General features: G+C 46.6%; 1 protein-coding gene across 1 annotated transcript; it reads right to left on the reverse strand.

Annotated features, from left to right (window-relative positions):
* Window positions 1–699: 699 nt before the first annotated feature.
* Window positions 700–2,418, reverse strand: LOC105719159 (perilipin-2-like). Its single transcript, XM_012455057.3, is given in 3 exon segments — window positions 700–1,395; window positions 1,728–1,875; window positions 1,877–2,418. Coding segments are annotated over 3 exon segments (1,326 nt in total). The 5' UTR covers window positions 2,359–2,418.
* Between the last annotated feature and the right edge of the window lie 12,527 nt (window positions 2,419–14,945).

The raw sequence follows: 14,945 nt of genomic DNA on the forward strand, positions 1-14,945 counted from the left end.
TTGCTTCCTTTTCCTGCACACCCATGGGGGAAAGTATAAAGAGGTGTTCTGGCCAGGCTCCGTGGCTCATGCCTGTAATCCCAGCACTTTGGGAGGCTGAGGTGGGTGGATCATCTGAGGTCAGGAGTTCAAGACCAGCCTGGCTAACATGGTGAAACCCTGTCTCTACTAAAAACACAAAAATTAGCTGGGCGTGCTGGCACATGCCTGTAATCCCAGCTACTTGGGAGGCTGAGGCAGGAGAACCGCTCGAACCTGGGAAGTGGAGGTTGCAATGAGCTGAGATCGTGTTTGTTCAAAGCAATTGCTTTTATGAACTTTTTTAAAAATTTCATTTTATGTAATTTTCTTTATTTATTTATTTCTACCCCAGCCCACATGAAGATGTTTTTATTCAATACAAACAATAACAGAGGCAACACACTGGCCACAAAATGAGAACATAAGTGCACTTGAATTTTTTGTGACTTCTGGCTAGGCTTTGACAAGACTATGTCATTCTTTCCTTACCAGGTAAACAGAAATCATCTGCTAATGGCAGAAACTTTAAAGCTCTTAATTCAGCTGGAAATAACTATAATTGAGGGCCTTTTTACTAGCTACTTGCTTCCCAATTTAGTGTTGTCTAGTAGGTTAATTTCAACATAACAAAAGGTGTCATCTGGCTGGCCACATCATGCACTGGTGACAGGGGCAGCTTTAATGAGTTTTGTGCTCAGATTGCTGGGTCTCTTGGCTGCTCTTGTCCATCTCTGCACCTTGGTCCTGAGCGTTCTGAGACTCAGTCATCTGAGGATAAAAGGGACCTACCAGCCAATTGAGGGGTGTGTTGTTAACAAAATAATCCATCACATCATCTAAAGATTCCTTCATTTTCTGTAGCTGCCCCTTGCTAGAAGTGAGGAGGCTGTCAGACACTTCCTTAAAGGAGACAGCATTGTGGAGCACTGAGTAGATGTCGCCGGCCATCACCCCTATGTGCTTGGCCTGATCTTGGATGTTCTGTGATAAGCCTTCGATGTTGGACAGGAGGGTGTGGCATGTGGTCTGGAGCTGCTGAGTCAGGTTGTGGGCAATAGCAAGAGTACCTGACCCGATGTGCTCAGCACAATGGGACTCATCAGCATCATCTTATCCAATGCTCCTTCTCCACTCCACCCATGAGAGGTAGAGTTTATCCTGAGCATCCTGAATTTTCTGATTGGCACTATGCACATTCTTCCTGGCAGATTCAATCAGGTGAACAGTAGAATGGAGCCAAGAAATGGTCTCTTGGTTTTTTTGCTTAACTTCTTTAACTCTGCTGAGAGCCTGCTGGTAGGTGCGGGAGCGAAGCTTGGTAGACAGGGATCCCAGTCTAACATAATAACTTGGCTTCTGAACCATATCAAATCCCTCAACTTTTTTATTTTTTAATATTTTTTATTTTTTATTTATTTATTTTTTGAGACGGAGTTTCGCTCTTATTACCCAGGCTGGAGTGCAATGGCGCAATCTTGGCTCACCACAACCTCTGCCTGCTGGGTTCAGGCAATTCTCCTGCCTCAGCCTCCTGAGTAGCTGGGATTACAGGCATGCATCACCATGCCCAGCTAATTTTTTTTTTTTTTTTGTATTTTTAGTAGAGACGGGGTTTCACCATGTTGACCAGGATGGTCTTGATCTCTTGACCTCGTGATCCACCTGCCTCGGCCTCCCAAAGTGCTGGGATTACAGGCGTGAGCCACTGCGTCCGGCCATCCTTCAACTTTTTTTGCTTCTTTTTCTAGTTCTTCTTCAGTGAGAGGGAGGTACTGTTCTACCAACAGCTCTGATTTGGTGAGTGCATTTTCTACACCACTGCTCATGAGCTGCATCATCCAACTCCCCAAGACTGTTAATGCTGCCACTGACCACAGACTTGGTCTTCTCCACACTGCCAGTCACTGCCCCTTTGGTCTTGTCCATCACCCCTGTGATTGTGCTGGCCACGGAATCCTTGGCCCCAGTCACAGTAGTCGTCACAGCATCTTTTGGCCCAGTCACAGCACCTTTGGCATTGGCAACAACCTGAGTTGATGGCTGATTCAGAATAGGCAGTCTCTCCTCCATCCTGTCTAGCCCCTTACAGGCATAGGTACTGGCAATTGCAATTTGTGGCTCCAGCTTCTGGATGATGGGCAGAGCACTGGTCAGGGCCACAGAGGTGATGGTCTTCACGCTCTTCTCTGCCATCTCACACACAGACTTCAAGTAGGGATACTGGTCCTTTGTATTGACGTAGGCTGAGGACATGAGGTCATATGTGGAGCTCACCAAGGGCAAGTTGACCACCCGAGTCGCCACACTGGGTTGTGGATCAGCTGCAACGGATGCCATTTTTCTTTATGGAGAGAGAAATTGTCAGACGGCAGCGAAGGGCGAAGAGCAGGCGTGTCCCAAGACGACTTCGGCAGCCACGACCCAGGCAAAACCTATTTATTTATTTTTTTGAGATGCAGTCTTGCTCTGTCTCCCAGGCTGGAGTGCAGTGGTGCAATCTCAGCTCACTGTAACCTCTGCCTCCCGGGTTCAAGCAATTCTCCTGCTTCAGCCTCCCAAGTAGCTGAGATTACAGATGCATGCCACCATGCCCAGCTAATTTTTGTATTTTCATTAGAGACAGGGTTTCACCATGTTGGCTAGGTTGGTCTCAAACTCCTGACCTCAGGTGATCCACCCACTTCAGCCTCCCAAAGTGCTGAGATTACAGGTGTGACCCACCCATGCCTGGCCTAAGCTACCGTGCCCAGCCAGCGAGTCTTATTCCAACATAAATTTGCTTGAGATCCCCTGTGTTACAACAAAAGGGGAACTTGCCATCCTAAAACCATTAGAAGAGCTATGAAGAAGCAGTCACTATGGAAAGACCTTAGGTTTTTGATGAGAATATTCAGCCATTTGATCAACTAACCAAAAAGTCCACCCTATCTTTGCACTTCTGAGGCAGGAAAATACAGTCTGAAGGCAGAAAACATAAGGCTGATTCACACTTCAGCTACGACAGGAAATATATATATATATATATATATATTTTTTTTTTTTCTTTCTTTTTTTTTTTTGAGTCGGAGTTTCGCTCTTGTTACCCAGGCTGGAGTGCAATGGCGCGATCTCGGCTACCGCAACCTCCGCCTCCTGGGTTCAGGCAATTCTCCTGCCTCAGCCTCCTGAGTAGCTGGGATTACAGGCACGTGCCACCATGCCCAGCTAATTTTTTGTATTTTTAGTAGAGACGGGGTTTCACCATGTTGACCAGGATGGTCTCGATCTCTTGACCTCGTGATCCACCCGCCTCGGCCTCCCAAAGTGCTGGGATTACAGGCGTGAGCCACCGCGCCCGGCCCTACGACAGGAAATATTGAACGCCAAGTAAATGACTTTGTAAATTACTTCATCCTCTTCATTTACATATGGCATACACCAAGTGACTAATGGAAACCCCTAGAGGGTATTTAAACCCCTACACATTCTGTAATGGGGCCCTTAATCCCCTATGCTCGGGCCACTCCCACACTGTGGCGTGTACTTTCATTTTCAATAAATCTCTTCATTCCTTCCTCGCTTTGTTTGTGTGTTTTGTCCAATTCTTTGTTCGAGATGCCAAGAGCTTGGACACCCTCCACCGGTCACACTTCCAACTACATAAGCCAGTAAAAGTTCCTTCATTTTGAAGCCAGCATAAATTGATTTTTCTCTTGTGTGTGTGTATGTTGAATTTTTGGATTTTTTTTATCCTTTGTAACTGACAGCATCCCTGAAACACCTTGCAACTCCAACAGCTGACACTCAGCTCCAGGCACCCAGTGTTATCCGGCTGGTTTTCCCCTTGTAGTGACACTTGTATGCAGTCCAGTTTACTCCAGTTCCTCATCATCTCATGTCCTACTATCTCTAGTGAACAGCACTGTCCATCAGCCAAGCTCACAAAGATCCTTTTCTCTGAGAAATTCCTCGTTGCTCCCTGAGGGGGCCCACAGAATTATGGACTGAATTGTGGCCAGCCTGTCCCCTGCATTCACATTCTGAAACCCCAAACCTCAATGTCACTATTTTTGGAGACAGGGCCCGTAAGGAGGTAATTCAGGTTAAATGAGACCAATAGGGTAGGATTCTGGTAGGAGCAGTGTCCTTATAAGATGAACAGACACCAGAGATCTTTCTTTTCCTGCTCACTCACCAAAGAGAGGCTGTGCGAGGACATGGCAAGAAGGCAGACTTCTGTCAACAAGGAAGAGAGACCTCACCAGGAACCAGCCCTGCTAGCCCTTGATCTTGTAATTCCAGCTCCATCACTGTGAGAAAATACAATCCTCTTGTTTGAACTGGTATCAGCCACAGGTTCTTTGACTCTTGTGTAATAAAAATTGACGTGAGTTTCCCAGACAAGGCATTTATTAGGTGGTTATTTTCTTTTTCTTTCTTTCTTTTTTTTTTTTTTTTTGAGAAGGAGTTTTGCTCTTGTTGCCCAGGCTGGAGTGCAGTGGTGGGATCTTCACTCACTGCATCCTCCACTTCCCAGGTTCAAATGATTTTCCTGCCTCAGCCTCCCGAGTAGCTGGGATTACAGGCATGTGCTACCACACCCAGCTAATTTTTTGTATTTTTAGTAGAGATGGGTTTTCTCCATGTCGGTCAGGCTGATCTTGAACTCCTGACCTCAGGTGATCCTCTCATCTTGCCCTTCCAAAGTGCTGGGATTACAGGCGTGAGCCACTGCACCCTGCCTAGGGACTTATTTTCAAACACAGGGAAGACAGCACAAAACAGAGAATTCTCTTACTGGCTCCCCAAAGAGAGTCAGGAGAGTAATTTTTTTGTTGTTTTTTGAGACAGAGACTTGCTCTGTTTCCCAGGCTGGAGTGCAGTGGCGACATCTCAGCTCACTGCAACCTCTGCCTCCTGGGTTCAAGTGATTCTCCTGTCTCAGCCTCCTGAGTAGCTGGGATTACAGGTGCTTGCCACCATGCCCAGCTAATTTTTGTTTTTTTTAGTAGAGACAGGTTTCACCATATTGGTCAGGCTGATCACAAACTTCTGACCTTAAGTGATCTGTCTGCCTCGGCCTCCCAAAGTGCTGGGATTACAGGCGTCAGCCACCATGCCCGACCCAGAGAGTAATTTTAAAGTGGCAAAAACAGGAAGGGAGTGACATTTACATATGTAGAGGCAGGGAACTACTGGCACCTTTGCATTGGGTTACATGCTTCTTCCTGTATCGCATGTCTCATTTGCATGTTAACTCTTCACCCCTGGGTGTGATTTTTCCTATTACCATGAAGCTAGTATTAAGGATCGGTCATTCTCCTGGGCTTGTGTGCATGTGGGTGGTGGGGGTAGTTTTCCTGAGAAAGATTTATGGTGGAATCCTTCTTATCTTGGTTTCTTCAGATAGCTTGCAGCAGCTGCAAGGTTTTGACCACAGGTAAGCTGCCAGGATGGTGGTGGTACAAGGTCTAGTAGTTAGTAGGTATATCTAGAGGAACGCAGGAATTCATTAGTGGGGTGGCACAATAGGAGACACGCCGAGGGCCATCCCTACCCCATCTCAAAACCATCCAATCTGTGATATTTTTCTATGGTGGTCCTAATAGATGAGTAATATGTATACTAACATGTGTGTACTATGTAATGTCCACTCCTGAGTTGATGGCCTAAAGGTGGACATTTTGACTCAGTGGTTCCCACACTTTGGGCCCCAGGTTTCTGAGGGGCTATAAAGCTGCTTATTACCAGGACCCCCTGTATCTTTTAGGGTATGATGCAGGTTGGGTGCAGTAGCTCACGCCTGCAATCCCAGACCAAGGCAGGTGGATTGCTTGAGGAGTTTGAGACCAGGGTGGCCTCATGGTGAAACCGTCTCTACTAAAAATATAAAAATTAGCTGGGCATGGTCGCACACGTTTGTAATTCCAGCTACTCAGGAAGCTGAGGCATGAGAATCGCTTAAATCTGAGAGGCAGAGGTTGCAGTGACCCAAGATCTCACGACTGCACTCCAGCCTGGCGGCCGAATAAGATGCTGTCCTAAAAAAAAAAAAAGATACGAAAAAGAAATTATGCAAAATAAAGTCCCACACTTACTTATCTATTTCTCCATGCTAAGTGTGCTGTTATTAACAAAACCCACATTGATTCAAGTGTTAAGGAAGCCTTTAATCACTTTTTAACATTCTTTTCCCAAAGATAAATAAGTTGCTTACATGGTGATCCTTACCTTGACCCCTGTCCCAAGGCCTGAAGCCATTCCTTGCTTGGGACTTGGTTCTCACTGTGATTCAGAAGCAAAGGAACAATAGTTTCAGAATTTCTCTAATTCTAGCTCTGATCCTTATTTAGAGAGAGAAATAAAGAATTTCTCTAATTCCTTAAAACTAGTAACCCAGGTGGGACTGGAAGATTGATCTTTGAAGCTGCATTTGTGTAACAAGCATATTGTTTTTACCTATATTGTGACTTCAAGTAGACCAATAAACACAGTAATGTTTAAGATGATTTTATTCACATTTTTTACGAGACTGAGAACACCTTGGTTATTATTTATATTAAAGAAGAGTATTGCCAGGTGTGGTGGCTCATGGCTGTAATCCCAGCACTTTAGGAGGCCAAAAGGATGGATTATGAGGTCAGGAGTTCAAGACTAGCATGGCCAACATACTGAAACCCTGTCTCTACTAAAAATACAAAAATTAGCCAGGCACAGTGGCACGTACCCTTAGTCCCAGCTACTCAGGAGGCTGAGGCAGGAGAAACACTTGAACCTGGGAGGTGGACGTTGTGGTGAGCCAAGATCGTGCCACTGCACTCCAGCCTGAGCAACAAGAGCAAGACTCTATCTAAAAATATAAAGAAATAAGGCCGGGCGCGGTGGCTCAAGCCTGTAATCCCAGCACTTTGGGAGGCCGAGGCGGCTGGATCACGAGGTCAAGAGATCGAGACCATCCTGGTCAACATGGTGAAACTCCGTCTCTACTAATACAAAAAATTAGCTGGGCATGGTGGCGTGTGCCCGTAATCCCAGCTACTCAGGAGGCTGAGGCAGGAGAATTGCCTGAACCCAGGAGGCGGAGGTTGCGGTGAGCCGAGATCGTGCCATTGCACTCCAGCCTGGGTAACAAGAGCGAAACTCCGTCTCAAAAAAAAAAAAAAATATATATATATATATAAAGAAATAAAAATAAGAGGAGTATTATTTTCAGTTGGGGTGGCTGCAGGGAAGTGAGGTTTCCCCGAGCAAGCATGCTCTGAGTGTCAGGGAGGAAATTAGCACTAGATTCAGAGGGAGAAATCAGGTCTTCCTTAGGGGAAATACACTTTTCTTGTTCCCAGAAGGCGATTAGGGAGATAGGGTGTGGAAGACAAGGAACAGCAAGGAGAGAGCCCTAAAATTGCGTGAAGGGAGGAGATTGATTGGAACACATTCTCCACCCCTAGAAAGGTTTGTTGTGATAAAAATCTTTCAACAAGCTGAGTTTCTTCTGTGTGTGATAGAAGGGGTGGGAAGGAAAATTTACTCTAAAATAAAGGTAACAAATGAGGATGCTTTCCAGGGCAAAGGAAGACAAGCTTGAGAAAGAAAGAAGAACACCTGGGAATTCCCAAAATATGGGGGATACTTATAGAAATCTGAATTAGCCCAAGATTGTTACCAAAAGACACAGTGTAGGCTGAATGCAATGGTTCATGCCTGTAATCCCAGCACTTTGGGAATCCGAGGTGGGAGGATTGCTTGAGCCCTGGAATTTCAAAACCAGCCTAGGTTACATAGGAAAACCCTGTTTCTACACAAAATAAAATTAGACAGGCATGGTGGTTCATGCCTGTGTTCCCAGCTACTCAGGAGGCTGAGGTGGAAGGATCATTTGAGCCCAGGAGGCTGAGGCTGCAATGATTACACCACTGCAAACCAGCCTGGGTGCCAGAGTGAGACCCTATCTCACAAAAAAAAAAAAAAAAAAAAAAGGCCAGGCGTGGTGGGTCATGCCTGTAATCCCAGCACTTTGGGAGGCTGAGGCAGTGGATCACCTCAGGTCAGGAGATCGAGACCAGCCTGACCAACATGGGAAAACCCCGTCTCTACTAAAAACAAAAATTAACCAGGCATGGTGGTGGACACCTGTAACCCCAACTACTTGGGAGGCTGAGGCAGGAGAATTGCTTGAGGTGGAGGTTGCAATGAGCCAAGTTTGCACCATTGCACTCCAGCCTGGAAGACGGAGTGGGACTCTGTCTCAAAAAAAAAAAGTATGCTTGAGGCCAGGCGCAGTGGCTTATGTCTGTAATCCCTGCACTTTGAGAGGCTGAGGTGGGCAGACCACCTGAGGTCAGGAGTTCAAGACCAGCCTGGCCAACATGATCAAACTCCATCTCTACTAAAAATACAAAAATTAGCTTGACATGGTGGGTGCATGCCTATAATCCCAGCTACTTGGGAGGCTGACACATTAGAATTGCTTGAACCTGCAAGGCGGAGGTTACAGTGAGCCAAGGTTACAGATAGTGCCACTGCAGCCTGGGTGACAGAGTGAGACTCTCTCAAAAAATGAAAGTATGCTTGAGCCTCCTTGTTAAATTCATTAATTTAACAAATATCAGTCCATATTTAATTATTTAATCTATGCATCAATCTATACCCTGGGAAAACCACATTAAAAAAATACTGCCTACATGGAGCTCCTATTCTAGCGGGGGATTCAGCTAGTATATGAGTGGATTATAAGTGCTAGGAAGGAGGCCAGGCCTGGTGGCTCATGCCTGTAATCCCAGCACTTTGGGAGTCCGAAGCAGGCAGATGACTTGAGGTTGGGAATTTGAGACCAGCCTGACCAACATGGAGAAACCCCATCTCTATTAAAAATACAAAAGTAGCCAGATATGGTGGTGCATGCCTGTAATTCCAGCTACTCAGGAGGCTGAGGCAGGAGAATCGGTTGAGCCCGGGAGGTGGAAGTTGCAGCGAGCCGAGATCACGCCATTGCACTCCAGCCTGGGCAACAAGAGCAAAACTGTCTCAAAAAAAAAAAAAAAGTGCTAGTAAGGAAAATACAACAGGATAAGAGTGTAGGTAAAGCTGAATTGGTCTAGGAAATGTGACCTGACACTTGAGGAAAAAGATCTTGATGTGATGAAATACCTTTAGCATTTTAACAGTCATGATGTTATAGATTAGCTAATACGTGATTTTTAACTTTGCAAACCTTATACTCACTAAACAAAATTTATTCCAACTGTCAATATCTGAAATAAATCCAACCAAAATGCTCCTTACCCTTTTTATCTTTCCTTGTTTGGTAATAAATAATGGGAGATTCATACGTTGGAACACAGCATTAAAATAGTCACAGAAGTATAATTTAGACAATACAAGGATGACCCTGATGTATTAAGTGATATGCATGAACCATTTTTACATTAGAAATACATAATGTATGCATTTTTTAAAAAAAGTCTAGGAAGATTCATTTCAAAACATGGCCTTGATATAGAGCAAATAGAGATTTTAAATATTGCTGGTTGGAATGCAAAATGGGTAGCCACTTTGATAAAGAATATGGCACTATCTTACGAGTTTTTTTGTTTTTCTGAGACAGAGTCTTGCTCCATCACCGAGGCTGGAGTGCAATGGCGAGATCTCAGCTAACTGTAACCTCCACCTCCCAAGTTCACGCTACTCTCCTGCCTCAGCCTCCCAAGTAGCTGGGACTACAGGCAAGCACGATTTCACCTGCCTAACTTTTGCATTTTTTTGTGGAGACAGGGCTTCACTTTGTTGCCCAGGCTGGTCTTGAACTCCTGAGCTCAAGCGATCCTCCAGCCTCAGCCTCCCAAAGTGCTGGGATTACAGGCATGAGCCACCTCACCTATCTCAAAATGCATTTTAAAACTTTTTTTTGGCTGGACACAGTGGCTCATGCCTGTAATCCCAGAACTTTGGGAGGCCAAGGTGGGTGGATCACTTGAGGTTAGGAATTCGAGACCAGCCTGACCAACATGGTGAAACCCCGTCTCTACAAAATATACAAACATTAGTCGGGCATGGTAGGCCCAGCTACTCAGGAGGCTGAGGCACGAGAATTGCTTGAACCCGGGAGGTCAATGTCGCAGTGAGCTGATATCATGCCACTATACTCCAGCCTGAGCTACAGAGTGAGACACCATCTTAAAACAAACAAAACAAACAAAAACCTGTTTTTCCCCTTCTCTTTTCTTCCTAGTCTTAAGATTTAACCTTAAAGCAAACTGCAAAAGCCTTTTCCCTTAAACTTTTAATTTTTTTTGTGTGTGTGTGACATGGAGCCTCACTCTGTCACCCAGGCTGGAGTACAGTGGTGTGATCTCGGCTCACTGTAGCGTCTGCCTCCGGAGTTCAAGCACCCTTTTCAGTATACATCAGGACCTTCAAGGTTTCAGAGTTTTGCTCTTGTTGCCCAGGTTGGAGTGCAATGGCACGATCTCAGCTCACTGCAATTTCTGCCTCCCAGGTTCAAGCAATTCTCCTACCTCAGCCTCCCGAGTAGCTGGGATTACAGGCATGCACCACCACGTCCAGCTAATTTTTAAATTTTTTTTTTTTTTTTGAGACAGAGTCTCGCTCCATCGCCAGGCGCCAGACTGGAGTGCAGTGGCGCAATCTCGGCTCACTGCAACCTCCGCCTCCTGGGTTCAAGCAATTCTCCTGCCTCAGCCTCCTGAGTAGCTGGGACTACATGAGCAGGCCACCACGCCCAGCTGATTTTTGTATTTTTAGTAGAGACGGGGTTTCACCATGTTGGCCAGGATGGTCTCGATCTCCCGACCTTGTGATCCGCCCACCTCGGCCTCCCAAAGTGCTGGGATTACAGGCGTGAGCCACCGCGCCCGGCCAATTTTTAAATTTTTAAAGTAGAGGCAGGGTTTCTCCACATTGGCCAGGCTGGTCTCGAACTCCCGACCTCACATGATCCGTCTGCCTCAGCCTCCCAAAGTGCTGGGATTACAGGCGTGAGTCACTGCGCCCAACCAGGACCTTCAAGGTTTTATTTGAAAGGAGGGAAGTCCAGCCCCCTTTTGTCAGCTGAAAAACAGTCTTCTCATCTACTTAAAGAACATGGGATATGGGAATATGAGAAAAGAGATGATCATTTTGTTGTTACAATGCTCAGAACAAGAGTCACTATAAGGTCATGGAGACAAGGATATAGGCTGGCCCAAGGCCAAACATGCAAAGACCAAAGTACCCACAGAACAGAGCTGAGGGCTAGTCCCAAGCCATAGTAGGCACAAAACAGGTTACCCCTAGAAGAGTTGAAGGCTGGTCCCAGAAATGGGATGAGACCAGGGTTAGGGGTACCCAGTAAGCAGTGGTTCATTCTGGAACCCTAGGATGAATGGGAGGACACCACGTTCACTCCGGTCTGCCATAAGTGCAGGAAAAAGATAGAAGGGAAACTAGAGGAGATGCCTTTTCCCTTCTCTCCTCTGTTCTCTCTTCACAGATGGGTAATTGCATCTCCATACCACAGGACATGCCCCTTGGATGCACCTCAAGAATTGGGGTAAGTTCAACCCCCAAACCCTAAAACAAAAAACTAATTTTCCTTTGCAAAACCAGAGGAACTCTGGCCAAAACACAAAAGTACACATTTTAGGCCGGGCGTGGTGGCTCAAGCCTGTAATCCCAGCACCTTGGGAGGCCGAGGCGGGTGGATCACAAGGTCAAGAGATCGAGACCATCCTGGTCAACATGGTGAAACCCCGTCTCTATTAATACAAAAAATTAGCTGGGCATGGTGGCGCGTGCCTGTAATCCCAGCTACTCAGGAGGCTGAGGCAGGAGAATTGCCTGAACCCAGGAGGCGGAGGTTGCAGTGAGCCGAGATCGCGCCATTGCACTCCAGTCTGGGTAACAAGAGCGAAACTCCGTCTCGGAAAAAAAAAAAAAAAAGTACACATTTTAATACCATCCTCCAGCTGGACCTTTCCTGCCACCGTCATGGCAAATAGTGAGAGGTTCTCTGTTTACAAACCTTCATGACCTGAAGGAAAAACCCCAGTCCTTATAAAGGTTGTAAGGCAAACCCCATCATCCTAGCTATGCTAAGCTGCCTTCTCCAGGGCCCTTCACTGGGACTCATCTCCTGACTCCCTTCTCCTCCAAAAGCCAAGGGGAAAAATTGCCTCCTCCTCCGCAGGCCAAAAAGTGAAAAACAGCCACCTGGCTCCTCCTCTATTTATCTCACTCTCAGACATTTGGAATCAGCCCTGCCCTACACAGAGCCTCTTAGTTCTCCCTCCAGGCTCTGCCCCTTAGAGGAAGTAAGTGACCCAGGTGGATCCATCCAAGTCCTCATCTCCTTTTCATTCTGGACTTTTGGCAAATTAAAACAAACAAACAACAACAAAAAACCTAGGAAAGTTCTCAAATGACCCCAAGAGGCTCATTGAAGGCTTCCAAATGTTGCCCCTTACATTTATTTATTTTTTAAAACATCTTGCTCTGTCCCAGGCTGCAGTGCAGTGGCATGATCTCAGCTCACTACAACCTCTGTCTACTGGGTTCAAGCAAGTCTCCTGCCTCAGCCTCCCGAGTAGCTGGGACTACAGGTGCGCACCACCATGCCTGGCTAATTTTTCTATTTTTAGTAGAGATGGGGTTTTACCATGTTGGCCCGGCTGGTCTTGAACTTCTGATCTCAGTCGATCCACGCGCCTCAGCCTCTCAAAGTGCTGGGATTACAGGTGTGAGCCACTGCCCCCAGCCAGTCCTTATATTTAGATTAACTTGAAAGGACGTAAATATCCTCCTGGGACAAGCCCTCTCACGGGAGGAAAGACAAACCATCTGTGAAGCAGCCAGCCACTGTGGGGATGACTTACACCTGGCAAACGTCAACGACTCTCCAGGGCTACAGCTGTTCCCCAACAAGACCCCAATTGGGACTACAATACTCAAGCAAAAATATGCACCAGGAACTACATACTGCTGTGTCTAATAGAGGGAATAAAATGAAGTAAGGTCAAGCCAATAAACTCTAATAAGTTAGCCACCATAAACCAGGGGCCAACCAAAATTCTATAGCCTTTCTCAAAAGGCTGCAGGAAACCCTTATTAAGCATACCAACTTAAACCCAGAATCCCCCAAGGAACAAGTAGTCCTAAAGGACTATTTATTTACCCAAGCCATCCTGGATATTAGGAAAAATTACAAAGTCAGCCTTAGGACCCAGTGCTCCTATGCCAGAAATCCTCAAGCGATTCTCCTGCCTCAGCCTCCCGAGTAGCTGGGACTACAGGTGTGCACCACCATGCTCAGCTATTTTTTTTTGTATTTTTGGTAGACACAGGGTTTCACCATGTTGGCCAGGATGGTCTTGATATATATATATTTTTCTTGAGATGAAGTCTGACCTTGTTACCCAGGCTGGAGGACAGTGGTGTGATCTCAGCTCACTGCAACCTCCGCCTTCTGGGTTCAAGCAATTATCCTGCCTCACTCTCCCGAGTAGCTGGGACTACAGGCACAGCCACCACGCCCGGCTCATTTTTTGTATTTTTAGTAGGGACAGGGTTTCACCGTGTTAGCCAGGATGGTCTTAATCTCCTGACATTGTGATCTACCTGCCTCAGCCTCCCAAAGTGCTGGGATCACAGGCATGAGCCACTGTGCCTGGCCTGTCTCGATCTCTTGACCTCATGATCCACCTGCCTCGGCCTCCCAAAGTGCTGGGATTACAGGCGTGAGCCACTGCAGCCGGCATCCTCAATCTTTTATAACCCAAATCAGGACAAGTAGGACAGGGCTAAGGAAAAGGAAAATGTAGGGACAAGGGGCAGGCTCAACTACTGACTGTTCTGCAAGCCCACCAACCCCCTCCAGGTTGCCTTCAGGACACTCCTCCAGGTAACTGCCATCAGTGGGGAAGACTAGGCCACTAGAGAAGGAATTGTCCAAATGGAAGGATGCTACACTAGCCTGTCCCATGTGCCATAAGTTTGGCTCCTGAAAGGACTGTCCCAGGAGCTAAAAGGCCTCCCAGTCAGACCCCCACCCAATAATGGCCTTGAACTGAATGAAGGTGCTCTCCAATTACCAGCTTCCAAATCAGATGTTGTCCTTTAAGGAACCAACCCAAGAGCAACTCTGGAAGTGGCAGGTAGGATTCTACAAATTTCCTTTGAAATACAAGAACCGTCTACTTTATGCTAACTTCCTTCTACAGGCAGATTTCCTCTAAATCCTGTGGGGTAACGGGGGCAAGTGGCACCCCCTCCCTCAAAAGAGTCAGACCCCTTTCTTTCTTTCTGACATCGCTACTTAAAACCTGAAGAGCTGGCCAGGCGCGGTGGCTTATGCCTATAATCTCAGCACTTTGGGAGGCCGAGGTGGGTGGATCACGAGGTCAGGAGATCGAAACCATCCTGGTCAACACGGTGAAACCCCATCTCTACTAGAAATACAAAAAATTAGCTGGGCATGGTGGCGCGCCTATAGTCCCAGCTACTTGGGAGGCTGAGGTAGGAGAATTGCTTGAATCCAGGAGGAGGAGGTTGCGGTGAGCCGAGATCGCGCCATTGCACTACAGCCTGGGTAACAAGAGCGAAACTCCGTCTCAAAAAAAAAAAAACCTGAAGAGCCTTCTATATTCGTAGCCAGTTATTTCACCAACGCCTCTCCACTAACTGGACTGGAATGTGTGCCATAGGCTGTGTATCCCCAGACATCTTCAAAGCCCCTGGCAATCTCTCTCTTCCTGTACCAATCTATGGGCATCCCATCTTTCCCAGGGTGAAGAGGGGTATCCAACTAATTCCCCTTCTTGCTAGACCTGGCATTATATCTAGTATGGGAACCAGAATTGCCGGAGTCACAGAAGTCTCCTTGACCTATAGCCAACTCTCAACAGAAACAGCCAACATTGATACCATGGCTAAAACCTTAATAGCCGTGCAAG

This window comes from Aotus nancymaae, unplaced genomic scaffold (genome assembly GCF_030222135.1).
Source record: "Aotus nancymaae isolate 86718 unplaced genomic scaffold, 86718_ANA_hifiasm-v0.15.2.pri h1tg000029l, whole genome shotgun sequence".
Classification (NCBI taxonomy): Eukaryota; Metazoa; Chordata; class Mammalia; order Primates; family Aotidae; genus Aotus; species Aotus nancymaae.